The 13,222-nt window shown below is 59.2% G+C and overlaps 1 protein-coding gene across 2 annotated transcripts in view; it reads right to left on the bottom strand.

Moving 5' to 3' along the window:
- Positions 1–13,222, bottom strand: part of OBSCN (obscurin, cytoskeletal calmodulin and titin-interacting RhoGEF) — a 161,248-nt gene that overhangs the window by 27,281 nt on the left and 120,745 nt on the right. For both annotated transcript variants that reach the window (XM_032626878.1, XM_032626879.1), the window contains exons 56-74: positions 12,774–12,852; positions 12,426–12,550; positions 12,069–12,266; positions 11,383–11,415; positions 11,145–11,243; positions 10,765–10,983; positions 10,286–10,358; positions 9,885–9,952; positions 8,455–8,571; positions 8,161–8,300; positions 7,581–7,781; positions 7,373–7,455; positions 6,921–7,094; positions 6,067–6,223; positions 5,604–5,720; positions 5,356–5,520; positions 5,091–5,249; positions 4,760–4,937; positions 4,073–4,186 (exon numbers count right to left, since the gene is read on the bottom strand). In XM_032626878.1, coding sequence (XP_032482769.1) covers positions 4,073–4,186; positions 4,760–4,937; positions 5,091–5,249; positions 5,356–5,520; positions 5,604–5,720; positions 6,067–6,223; positions 6,921–7,094; positions 7,373–7,455; positions 7,581–7,781; positions 8,161–8,300; positions 8,455–8,571; positions 9,885–9,952; positions 10,286–10,358; positions 10,765–10,983; positions 11,145–11,243; positions 11,383–11,415; positions 12,069–12,266; positions 12,426–12,550; positions 12,774–12,852 — 2,499 coding nt within the window. The remainder of the gene's footprint in view (positions 1–4,072; positions 4,187–4,759; positions 4,938–5,090; positions 5,250–5,355; positions 5,521–5,603; positions 5,721–6,066; positions 6,224–6,920; positions 7,095–7,372; positions 7,456–7,580; positions 7,782–8,160; positions 8,301–8,454; positions 8,572–9,884; positions 9,953–10,285; positions 10,359–10,764; positions 10,984–11,144; positions 11,244–11,382; positions 11,416–12,068; positions 12,267–12,425; positions 12,551–12,773; positions 12,853–13,222) is intronic.

Below are 13,222 nucleotides of genomic sequence, written 5' to 3' on the forward strand. Positions count from 1 at the left end.
ATTCCCTTCTTACCCCAGTCACAGAAACACACACCTACACCGGGTGCAAAGAGAGAGCCATCACCAATCCTGATGGGCAGAATGCAGGTAGGAGCAGGGCTAGAACTCAGGGATGAGAGGCACGGGCACCAAACATGTGCAGCATTCTTTTAGAGTTAACAGTAAAGGACCTCAGTGTTTGCTGTGAACCCTGGCTCGGGACAGCTCCCTGATATAGACAAACCTCTATGGGGAACCATCAATAGCTGGCACATGGGCTCGTGGCACCTGGATGGTGTCTAGAATGCTGGTGACACACTGGAGAAGGTGATCCAAAGAGATGTAAGTGCTTCCTGACAGGTTGCCCTGCCTCCTTGGAAAACTCACTCAGCCCTTATGGGAAGACCCAGAAAGAGGATGGGAGGTGTTACCATGGCTCTGGGCCAGTGGAAACCCCTGCTAAGTGGACCCCATCCAAAAGGTCACCACCATGCAAGTTAAACCCCAGCCAGGCAAGGGGCACAGAGCCCCTGAGAACAATGTGATGTGGTTTTTAAGTCAAGCGGTCCCTGAAGCTAAAAGAGATGGGATCAGTAGTGACAATCTTGCTGCCCCATTTAGGGCTTTGAGTGAGCCCAAAACACTGGATATTACTGAGCTATGGAAGTGTGTCTTGTTCCATCTCTGGCCCCTTCCTCGTCCTCCACCTTCACCTCTGTTTAAGAGAAAAATAATCAGAAGATGGGGCTTCCCTGGTGGTGCAGTGGTTGAGAGTCCGCCTGCCAATGCAGGGGACACAGGTTCGTGCCCCGGTCCGGGAGGATCCCACATGCCGCTGAGTGGCTGGGCCCGTGAGCCATGGCCGCTGAGCCTGCGCGTCCGGAGCCTGTGCTCCGCAACGGGAGAGGCCACAACAGTGAGAGGCCCGTGTACCGCAAAAAAAAAAAAAAAAAAATCAGAAGTGGGCCTTCGTCTCCCTGTGCCCAGAGGGACCAGAGGCCCTACATGCCCATCTGATATGCCAGGCACCTGAGGCAGGGGGAGAACTTAGATTTTGATGGCTCTGCTGGACACAGGCATCTGATTCCACTGATGGGATGTGAGCAAGGTTCCCAGAGAGCAGGAAAAGTAATGTCACCTTGGGGTCAAGTCAGGGTGCTATGACTGTGGCTTCTACCTCTGTTCAGAATTCCCTGCTCCACACAAGGGTGGGGACACCCTACACTTGGATAGGTGGCTATAGAGCATGTAACCAGGTCCAGCCCAGCAACGTGTCACGTCCCACGATTGCCAACAGGACCCCAGGAGGAGAAAGGAAGTTCCAGGCCTCCTGGGTGATGTGAAAGGAGCCAAGCTAACGAGAGAGGCCGAGTCCAAAATCAACAGCCAGAGAGAGTGGTGGCTGGCAGGAGATTGTCACCAGCCCAATCCAGTCACTGGTCCTGTGGCTCCAGCTGGCTTGGACAGGGTGGCTGTAATAGGGTCTGCTGTGCAGGCTAACAGCTCCTGGTGGGAGTCCTGGGCATTCCAGCCACCCGCTTTTCCTTCCTGCTGGCATGCAAGGACCAAGACCAGAGGTCCCTGCATTCGCGTGGGCATGATCTCTAATACACATCGCTGGTGCTCTCTGCTCCCTGCTGGCTGCCCCCTGGGGGGGGCGTGGATCAGGACTTGGCCCTCTCCCCCGACACTCAAGCTTCCGCCAAATGAATGACATGTTTGCTGGCTGGTGAGTCTGATTTCTCCTGCCAGATGCTACTTTTCCTGGCAAAGGTTATGTGCTCACTGACCTTGAGATGTTGTGAACGCCCTGGCTATGTGGTTTGACACTTAACAGGCTATAGACAGGTGGGTTGAAGACACCCTTCCTTGGGTCCATGAACCATGGAGGCAAAGTGAGGCCACTGATAGGGCTCCCACCAGGGTTCCTGTGTGGAGCCGTTGCACTGCACGTGGCACTGACTTCCAGTGCATGCCAGACAGGGGACTGCCGAGAGAGGCTCTGAGATGACGGGGGTGCACATCACTTGGGGTGGACCCCCCATCTGGCAGATGGGTGCCTCTCAGGGCCATCTGTGGTGTTTCCAACTGAGATGCTGCTTTGGGTCGTTGAACGGCCAGCTCTGGCCACACCACATGGCTGTGTACGCTGCCTGGACCACCTGAGGTTTGAGAACCTGTGTCGTCTCTCACAGAAGCTGCCCAGCATGAATTGACCGTCTGACTGTCCCTTGCTTCCTCTACTCACTGGACACAGCTGTCCTCAGAGGGGTGAAAGCCTGCAAGTTGCTCACAGGGTAATGGTCAAGATGAAAGGGACAGTGGATTGTCTGGATACAGCTGGGAACCTGGGATCCCACTCTGACTGTTCCTGGGCATGGTGCATCCCTCATTCCCCTCAGACGCAGCCCGGCGGGCACACTTTCCTGGGGGCAGCCCAGCTGAAAGGTGGCGGCTGAGAGGCTCATTCTTACTTCTAAATAACTTTTATGGGATGGCTTTGTCTCTCTGGACACATCGTCACAGGTGCAAGTATGGGGTGTGAGAAGGGATGGCAGGGAAATGGAGCTGCACTACATATGGGCTCTGTGAGGCAGCTGGGAAGGGAGTTCCACAGACGCCAGGACCCCACAGACCCCAGAAGGACGATCCCCAGGCTGCTGTGGGGGACCAGCTGCTGCTCCACTGACTCTGGCCTGAAGCTCTGACAGTGGGACTGGGACGGCCTCTCTTTCATGTCCCAGCAAAGTGCCCCTGCATGTCTTCTCCAGCCCCATTCTTAGCCATTCGTGGGTGAACAAATGCCCCAGCTGGCTGTGAACAAGCAGGACAGGAGGACTGACTTCCCTGGGACAGCTCCTCCAAAACCAGGACTGGACTCGGCTACTGGGACTGAACTAAGGATTCAGGATTTACCTGCCAGCCCAGAGGAGACCTACCTGCCAGCCAGGTGAGGCCTAGTAAGAGTATCTTGGTTTACCTGGGAACCTGGACCACGCCAGATGGTCTATGCCACACTCTGATTTAGGCCATACTGCATCAGCTTGACCTCAGAGGGGCCAGAGATTGAGGTCAGCCATGCAGGTAGTCAGCCTACGTGAATGCCCCAACAGAAACCCTGGACAACAAGGCTCAACAAGTGAGCGTCCCTGGTTGGCCACACTCCGTGTGATGGCACACATCTGTACTGACAGAAACAGGCATGTCCACACAACACCACTGGAGGGACATCTGGACCATACCTGGACCCCCAACTGGACCCCACCCCATGTGCCTCTTCCCTTTTACTGCAGTAAACCAGAACCCTGAGTGGAACGGCTCTGCTGAGTTCTGTGAGTCCTAGTGAATCACTGAACCTGAAGGCGGTTATGGGACCCCCAACATTGCAGTTCGTGTCCAGTGAGAATGGTCTTGGGCTCCTGACCTCGGTGTTCCTGGGGATCCCCAAACTTTGCAGCTCCCATCACATACAGAGTCAAATCTGAGACCCACACGGCAGCCCTCAAGGCCCAGCATTCCCCAGCCTCATTCCCCACTGCACCTGCCTCAGCACCTCCCCCTCCCCTGTCCTCCTGGAGCCTCACTGCCTATTTGGAGTTCCTCCAACATGTCTGCATGATGAATGCTCTCTGCCCTTCACTCTGCCTTATTTCTCTGGCTGGTCACAAATATTACACACTTGTCTATGTGCTTGTCATCTGTCTCCTCGCCTAGAAGGTCAGCCTCCTTGGACAAGGTTGATCTGCCTGTTCACTGCACCTTCCCTGCACCTGGAATGGTACCTGGGCACTCAGCACAAACATGTCAAATGAGAGAGCTCATGAGTGAGATTCGGTGGTGGGCAGAGTCACTGCGTCAGAAACACGATGCATACCTAAGCAGCCTCCGCCTCTGTCCCACCTCATCCACCTGTGCACACTGGCCAGCCTGTCTTTGATTCAGGAACAGGAGACTGGAACAGGAGGCCTGTCTCTTGTGTCCAGCCCCTCAGCCAGACCCCACCCTGGATCCCTGGTCCCCTGCCCAGCCTGATTCCCTCTGGGCAGCTCTTGCTTGTTGCAAGATCAGTATCCACTGGCCCCCAAATGCCTACCTTTGTACCAGCTCACGATGGGCTTGGGTGTGCCCGTCACATGGCAGGCTAGTTTGACTGTCTCGCCCAGCTCAGCCGTGCAGTCGGCCAGCTCCTCTTCAAATTCCGGGGGGCCTGGGGATACATACACAGGGCCTGGAGCACTCACCCGTCCCCTCAGGTGCACACCTGGCAGGGCCAGAGCCCCATGACCAAGGATGTGGCTGCAACAGATACCACCCCTTGTGAGCCTTTATCCATAGTACCACAGTAGGGCCTGGATGGGCATTAGGGTGAGCGACACAGGTTGGCTGTATACCGGGGAGTGGTAGGGACTGTGGAAAAAGAGGGCATGTTGAAATGGGATCCTCTCTCCTGTTCTAAGCGAGGAACTTCTGGGCCCTTCACATTCCTAACACTGTCTGGGCACCTGCCTTGTGCTGGAAAGCCCCGAGTGAACCTCGAGGCTCCCCTCAATTCTGGTCAGGGCCAGCCCTACACTCTGACTAAGGGCTCCCGAGAGGCTGGGCTAACCAAGGGTAGAGAGAGCCACTTGCCCCAGAATCGAGCCCCTTCCCTTGTGCCTGCCCAGGTAGGGGCAGGGCGCCAGGGCTCAGGACCTGCCAACCTGGGCGCCTGCAAGCCAGACAGCCAGGCTGAAAGGTTCAGCCTCCCATCCAGCCTCGCTTCATGAGCCCAGGCACTCACGCCACACGGGCAGGGCCAGGCGCTGCTGGATGCCACAGATCTCCTTCACCCAGGAGTTCTTGGTGATGACCGTCCGCGCCTGCAGCAGGTACTTGCGTACTGAGTCCTCCCGCTCGTGCCAAACCTCGAAGGCACGGTCATCGCCCTCCACCTTGTCGTTCAGGTCGATGCTGCTCAGCTGTGGGGGGAGGATGCAGGCTGAGCACCCGGATGCAGGCTGAGCCATGGTCACCCAGGACAGGGCTGCAGGACCGGCCAGCAGCCTCCACCTGCCCGCACATCCTGCATGGCCTCCCTCTGCCCACCCAGGCTCCGCTGGCACCCTGCAAACCTTCATCATGTTCCGGAAGACATAGCTGAAGGTGTCAGTGCGTGAGTCCCGCTTGGGCTTGCAGACCACCAGGTGATGGCGGAACAGGAAGACATGCCGGTGGTGGCCCTTCCACGGCATCCGCGCACCCGGTGTCCCCTCCCACACAATGAAGTGGCCCTGGGAGAGTGGTGAGCCTGTGGTCAGCCAGGCCCAGCCTGGAGTCCAGCCCTCCACAAGCCCTGGCCACCTGCCCAGGCCCTCCACTGCACCCCCAGCCCCAGACCTGGCGGATGGGCTCGCCTAGAGCCTCCAGGGTGCCCGGGTAGTTCTCCATGAGCGACACGTGCAGCTGGTTCTCGGCACGCTGCGGCAGGGCCGACACCACTGCATAGGCCTGCTCCAGCAGTGCACAGTTTTGTCCATTCCGCGCCTTGTTGCGGATCAGCTCCTGGGGGAGACGGCGGGTCAGGGCGAGACCTGGGGTGGCTGGGCATGGGGGTGGCCCCGCAGCCCCTGGCCAGCCGTGCCTACCTTGAGGAGGGCCTGGTACTGCTGGACCCGTTCCACCGGCTGCTCCAGGAAGTGCTGCAGGGACGGTGGGGGTGGCTGCGAAGGATCTGTGGCTGACAGCACCTCCTCAGTGTATTTCTGTGGAAATTGCAGGGCTGGGTTCAGGGCGAGGGGGCACAGCCTCCAGATGGCTTATGTCCCCAGAGCCCCAGAGCTGGTGGATCAGGGTCCCACACACAGACCCTCCTCCCCAGGTGGGCCCCACCAATGCCCCAGGTGATGGCGGGTGTCACTGTCTAACAGGTGAGCAGAGCTTGGGGTTGGGCGGCGGGCGGGGGGACCCTGCCCGCTTTTCTAAGCTAAGGGCCAGGGGGCCTGGGCAGGCTGAAGTGGGGCCTGAGCAGGGTCAGGGAAGATGATCTAAGAGCTAGAAGCCAGCATCAAGCCTGGCGAGTGGAGGCAGGGCTGACGGGCAGAGGAGCACCTTGTAGAACTCCTGCACGGCCGTGCTGACCATCACCGACTCAGCCTGCACTCGGCCCACCAGGAACTCCAGATACTTCTCAAAGGCTGCCTGGTTCTTGATGAAGCACATGGCCACGTCGTCATCCGTGTCACAGCTATGCAGCTCCTGTGAGAAGCTGCCATGGAGGGGAACAGTGGTCAGGCGAGGGCTGACATCAGGACCCTCACCCACGACCCACAACCCAGCCCCAAACCCTCAGGTTTGGGAAGAAACAGGCTCCTTCCCAGGGCCGGGTTCCTGTGGATGACAGTGAGTGTTCTAGGCTGTGAGGGCCACGCATATGTGGTGTTTCAGGGTGTGCACTTATGTGCAGGTGTGCAAGCACGTCAGGGAGTACGTGTCTGTGGGTGTACATGTATTCGTGTGTGTGCCATGTACATGTGTGCGCACATTTCTGGGGTACGTCTGTGTACTTGGGTTGCAGTGGGTAGGTGTGTCACAGGCACTTCCGGGGATAAGCCAGGTGCACGTGCCTGTGTTCCTGGGGACATGTGTGTACAGGAGTGTGGTGCACCAGTGGGTGAATCGAGTCATCAAGGGTTCTGTCTCTTCTCGACTCCTGCCCACTCTCCTGAGGTACAGCCCTGTCGGTACACACATGTGTGAGTGTGAGTATCCACGTGTGTATGCACATGTGTGGTGTGTGTCCACGTGTGTAGGCATGTGTCTTGTGCATGTATGACTTGTGTGTGCACACATGTATCTACACACATGTGAACAGTGTGTCCAAGTGTGTGTCTAAGCATGTGTGTGTATACATGCATGTACGCACAGACCGGGGAATAGCCTTGAGGCCCACCCTGCATGCCCACCTGCTATGGAAGTGACTGATGTCCTGCACATTTCGGAAGATGACTGCCTTCTGGCTGGCCACGGCCGTGGGCACGTGGGGGCAGTGGTCCAGGTACTGCATGTGGTGGTTCTGCAGGAACTGCAGCTTGCCCACAAAGGCCTGCTCTGAGCTCAGCAGCTCCTGCATGATGGAGCTGGGTGGGGAGACAGCCATGAGGGGAAGATCCAGGAGCTTAGCTGCTGAACCGGGCACTTCCAAGTCACGTGCATCCTGCTGCCCACTTTCAGAATGGGCCTGGCAAGCTGGTGGAGGGAGGGCACCCTCACACACCAGGCAGCCCCACCACACGAAGTTTCCAGGCAAGGTCCCGCCAGCTAGAGGCAAGCCCCAGGGGACTTGGGTGTAATTAGCATCTTGGAGGCTCCCCACAGGAACCCAGCTTCCCACAGTTCCTGCCCGGTGGCCCCTCACCTCAGCCTCGTCTTGTACTCATCCTCCGACACAGCCTCCCCGGGGAACTCAGGGGCCTCAGCTGGCCCCCACTCAGGTGACAGCTGGTGAGAGACGGGAGAGGGTCATAGGCAGCCTGAGCGCTAGCCTGTCCTTCCAGGGCGAGGCTCCCACCTTCATGGGGAACGGGGGTACAACCCCAGGACCACCCTTCCAGCCATCCAGGTACCTTGAGCCGCTTGTCCAGGTAGGCAGGAGACACCCAGCCTTGCCGAGAGAGGCTGGACTTGGTGGGTTTGGTACGCACAAGCCAGCGCAGCGGGTGCGCCGAGTCCAGTACCTCCACATACTGGCCCTCCCGCAGCAAGATGGCATCCTGCTCAGCCCCCAGGGGCAGGTAGTCAGCCGTGACCACATAGATGTCAAAGATCTGGGGGGGAAGTCACTGAGTCAGACCTGGAGAGGGGCCAGTGGGCCTCCTAAGGCCCCAGGCTACAAGGCCTCTGGAATTAAGTGGAGAAGAAGCAGCCATCCTGAGATTCCATGAAGTTCTAGAACAGGCTCAACCCATCTCTACTGATGGAAATCCTACCAGGAGTGCCAGGCGGCCCACCCCAAAGGGACAAGGAGGAACCTCTGGGGTGCTGGGCGTGTCCTGGGTCGCAGTGGTGATATTGGCCACTCAGGTGTGTGCCCACCTCCTCTGCCCCAGCTCCCCTGGCCCCCTACACCAACTCCACCTTCACCCTGTCCCTGACACTCTCATACCCCCTTGCCCCCCCTGCCCCACCCCTCGCCTGCCCATGAACCTCTCCCCGGTAGTCTCCATCCTCGGACTCTGAGGATGACTCCTGGACGCTGGAAGAGGGGCGTGACCGTCCATGCCGGGGGGATGCAGACGGCGTCTTGGACTCCTCATCGCTGTCACCTCCAGGTACCTGCAGCGTGGCTGGGGGACACAGGGCACATGGTGCCTTCAAAGGGCCTGCCCCCAATGCCGCCCTCCCATGGGTCTACAGGGCGTTCAGGTGAGGAGGGGCCCCAGTCCTGGGGGCTCAGTCACGGCCACCCCTGGACCTCGCTCCATCACCAGCTACCCTTACCCTGTGTGATCTTGGCTGACACCATCTCTGTGATCTGCGAAGTGAGCTTCTTCAGGAACTCCTCCGTGCCCACCTCGGCCAAGGACAGGTGGCCACAGGCCTCTGATGACGGAAGCTCTCCTGGGGGCCAGACCCTAGCTCAGCCAGCCGTGTGCTCCACAGATGTGCCCGAACACCCGCCTCCAGGCCCATCCTGGGCTTGGGGGTCAGAGTAGCCAAGGGACGCACAGACTTGGGCCAGAGCTGCCAGAAGCAGGGAAGGCTGACCACAACTAGGGGTCTCTTTGGCTCAAGGGCAACTGAGCCAAGGTGTGACTTAGGGGACCACAAACTCAGGCATGACAGTGGGGGCAGCAGGTGGCTGTGGGGAGAGCAGGCAGTCAGGGGACAGCAGGTAGCCAGCATGGTTGCAAGGCAGTAGGCAAGGGCAGCTGAGGGCAAAGCTGGGTAAATGGTCAGGCTGGGGTTGGAGCTTGGAGCTGTGGGGTCCCCAGTGGGGTTTGTGCCAAACCTCCATTCCTGTTGGCCACTTGGCCACTGGTCTGGGAAGGGGCTCAGAAGGGACGGAGATCACAAGGACCTCAGCCAGGCAGTATAATACGAGGGCAGGTCCTGGACACTGAAGGCAGGGGGCAGGACCCCAAATTGTGGCCCAAGGGCTGGGGGACCAGACCCCTGGCAGCTGTGGTTTGATGGCTTCAGGTCGACCTTGATGGAAGTGTGATCCTTTGCAGGTGTAAGGGGCTGGGAGCAGTTGCTGGGGTTATGGGGGAATGAGGGCGGCTTGGGATGGGGGCAGCACAGGGAAGGGAGGGCTGGGTAAATTAACAAAGCAGGTCAGTGGAGAAGTGATCCCAAAGGTGGGCAATGGGTACATGGGGTGCATGGCTCCCTCCTCTCGACTTCTGTGCAGACTCAGTATCCTCCATAAAACAATGTTTTAAATATGCCAATGTGCTGGGGCCCTGTGCAGGTGGCCAGGAAGCAGCTGGACATGTCAGGGGGCAGGCACACTTAGAGGCTGGGAATAGGGGGACCCAGCTTGGGGGCAGGGGGAGAATCCCTGACAAAGTGGGGACCCTGTCGGCAGCATATCCAGCACCCGCCTCCCCGAACTGCCCCCCTGCCAGCCCTGACTCAGCAGCTGCCTGCTCCTAGGCATCCATACAGCCCCCTGGACGTGAGCTCTAAGCCAAGGGCTGGCCCAGCCCAGGGGCCCCCGCGAGCTTCCACATCCTCGAGGGTCAGAAATGGCCCGGAGACCAACCAAATCTCAGAATTAGGCCCATAAGAGGGCAGGGAGGCCCAGCCCAGAGCTAGGCAAGCAGGTGTTCCTAGGGCCACACGGTCCTGGGGCCTGCCAGCTGGGCAGCCTCCTCCACACCCCCTGTCCCCCACCCCGCACAGATGTGTGCCCACTCAGCCCGTACCTTTCCTCTGCCCAGCGAGGTCTGTGAAACCTGAAGGTTGCGACATCTGTTCAGAAACAACTTGGGTCCTAAAGGGGGAGGAGGTATCCTGAAGGGCCTGACAGAAAAGAGGGTCTGGGGGCAGTGGGTCTTGATGCCACAGTCGGGGCCCTGGGGAAGTCCTCTCTTTACAATGGGGACCCAAGCCACATGGCCCAAGAGGGCCAGAGCTGGGCTGGGATCTGTGATGGGGCTCCCTCCCAGCAGCAGCACTGCCCCCCACCAGGACCAGGACCCCACTCTCCCGGGACCTGCACTCCCAGGACCCACTCTCCCAGGACCTGCACTCCTGCACTCCCAGGACCCACACTCCCGGGACCTCACTCCTGGCCCCTCTGCCTCTTGAGCAGCCCCTCACTCACCCCTGCAGGAAGGTGGAGATGAGGGCCTCCTTCACCCCGGCCTGCTCCTCTGCTGCCCCAGCCTCCTTAGGTACTGTCAGGAGAACAGGGTGAGCGACCAGGATGACACCTCATACCCTCGAGCTCTGATTCTGATCGGGGCCCCTGCCAGGGATGCCTGGACCACCCCCCAGGGGGCCTTGGCCCTGTCATCTGGAGCCCCGAGGAAGACTGTGCCCAGTGTTCCAGCTTGGCCCACAGTCATCCCACCACTGGTAGGGACGGGAATGGGGTCTGCACTTGACTCACCCACCCTGGGAAGAGCTGAGAGTGACCCAGGAAGAAACCACTCAGGGCGGCAGGGGGCTTCTAGGAGAGTCTCAGCTAGCTGAACGGAGCCCACAGTGTAGGGCGTGGGAGCTGGCCCATGAGCTCTGAGGCTGCACACTACCCACACTGCCCCTCTCCCACTCCTGGCTGGGTCACCCATGCCCACTCACAGCCAGAGACGTGCAAGCTTGCGGAACAGAGGGCTTGGCCAGCAGTGTTTGTGGCGATGCAGGTGTAGGTGCCCTGGTGCTGACGGTCCACATCCAGAAGGACCAGGCTGTGCTGCTGGGCAGAGCTGGCCACTGTGTAGCCCGGCGTGTGGCAGCCGATCCACAGCACACCCTGCTCAGCCTCCTCCCGCAGCCAATGCACAGCTGGGAGCGGGTCTCCTGCAGGCAGGAGTATATGGTGGACAGTCTCCCCACACCAAGAGGGTGGCTCTGGGAAGCAGGGGTCACCTCTGAGCCTCCCTAGGAGGTCCTGAGTGGGTGCAGGCAGGGGACCTCCCTGGGGGCTCTCCTGAGTGGGACAGGGAGGCAGGACATCTCACCTTCAACCTTCACTGAGAAGGTGATGCTGGAGCCCTTCTTCACCTTCTTGGAGGTGAACTTCTCCAGGAATCGGGGTGGCACCAGCTGTTGGTGTACATCTGGAGAGACATGGGGCAGTTGGTGGTAAACAATGTAGAGCCCCAATTCCACATGGTCGTCCCCCTCACGCACCCTCACCGAACCTGTCCCCAGTGTCCACCCCACCCTCCTTCCCTCTGCCCCCTGGAGTCGGCTCACCGAATGCTGGCTTCTCTTCTGGTTCATTGGGGCCTGAAGAAAGCACAGAAGTCAGATCTACAGCACCAAGGTGCCCCCTCCCCTGAGTGGGCCTGCCTAGCATGGTGTGAGTCCCGAGGGTGGCCCCGCCCACTCCTACACACAGCACCTTTCCTAAATCTGGCCATGCAGAAATGGAATTCACTCAGTCCCCACGGACCAGATGGAGTGTTACCCATGCCCGCCCAGGAGTCTGGGGCGTTGCTCTGAAACTAACTTGGGGATGCTTGTGCTGAAAACGCCACAACTGAAGCAATGCCACAGGCAGTGTTGGGTCCCTAGACCAGGGCAGATTTGGGCAAGACTTGGAATCACCTTGCAGTGCTCAGAACTTTGGAAAATAAGGAAGTTAAGACCTCTACTCCCCCAATTACTACCTGCCTCTTCCTCCACAGTCTACGGAGGGCTCCATGCTTGCCTGAGCCTACTCCACCAGCTAGCTACCCTGCTTGCTGGTCAGTTTTCATGGGCCCCACGCCCTCTAAGGGCCCATGCTCTCTGGGAGCCAGCTTCTGGCCACCTGTGACTTTTGCACACAGGGGCAGTGACCACTGGGCCCTAGCTCCCAGGCTTGCCACAGCATGGTTTATAGGTGGACATCAACCTGGGTGTGGACACCAAGCTCTGCTGCATCCCTGAGCACCCACCTCGGACCAGCAGCCGAGCAGACGAATAAGCAGCACCCACGGTGTTGCTGATGTAGGCTGAGTACTGGCCAGCATCCTCACTGGTGACCGAGACAATCTCCAGGGTGTGCAGTGTCTTCCTGTCCGTCATGCAGATGTGTGCAGATGCAGTCAGGGGCTGCCCATCTTTGAACCAGTACAGTCGAGGCGTGGGGTAGCCTGGGGCCGCAGGGGGAGTGGTTAGCACAGGGCCACAGCCCAGTGGGCACCATGCCCTCCACAGGCCCTCATAGACCCCTGGGTGATCTAACCCTAACCAACCCTAACCCTCCCTCTGGTGGGAGGCAGCTCCTTTCCCTTCATTTCTCTCCCCCTTACCTTTCACCTTGAGCTGGAACTTGGCCAGACGTGTGCCGGGGGCCACCTGGAGGTCTTTCAGGTCCTCCACAACCTGCGGCAGCTGCCCCTCCTCTGAGGTAGACTCCGTGCCCTCCTGCTCCCAGCTGGCAGGGAGAACCAAGAAGGGGCAGATGTGAGATGGACCAGTGAGGGGTCCAGGACAGGAGGGGACCAGGGTCAAGCGTGGATGGCTTCTGAGGTCTCCTCTTTCCTGGACAGAGACTGCCATGGCCTAGTTGAAGGCTCCAGGATTTGGATTCTGTCAGTCCAAGCCAGCATTGCCACCCCCCGCAAAGGGCCCAGGACCACCCCTGCATGACTCTCTACCTGGACAGGTAGCCTTGGGCGCTGAAATAGGACGAGGTTTCCGTGGCATCCACAGCAGTTTCGTAGTCGGTGCTGGTCACTGAGGATGAAGGGTGGAGCTGAAGCGAGGCCTGCACCCCATCTGCCTGGGGAACGGGCCCCACCCCAGAGGCTACCTGATTCTCACTGCGCAGCCATTCCTGGGAGCCACTCACGCTTCTGAGTCAGAAGGCATGGGGGACACAGCTACCCTATGGCCCCTCCTTGTCTCCAGGCTGTTACCAGCCCATGTTTCCAGGCCTATAACTAACTACAAGACCCAACAAATTATAAATACTGGGCTTCATAAATAGCAGACAGTGGCAACAACAGCATCTTCCAGTTCCAGCCAACTAAGGAACAAGGATAACACAGGCCTCAAAACCAACAGCTGGGACTTCAACTTCTAGCCACAATGGAGAAGAGGGGCT

The sequence above is a fragment of the Phocoena sinus genome, chromosome 3, assembly GCF_008692025.1.
Source record: "Phocoena sinus isolate mPhoSin1 chromosome 3, mPhoSin1.pri, whole genome shotgun sequence".
NCBI classification, from domain to species: domain Eukaryota; kingdom Metazoa; phylum Chordata; class Mammalia; order Artiodactyla; family Phocoenidae; genus Phocoena; species Phocoena sinus.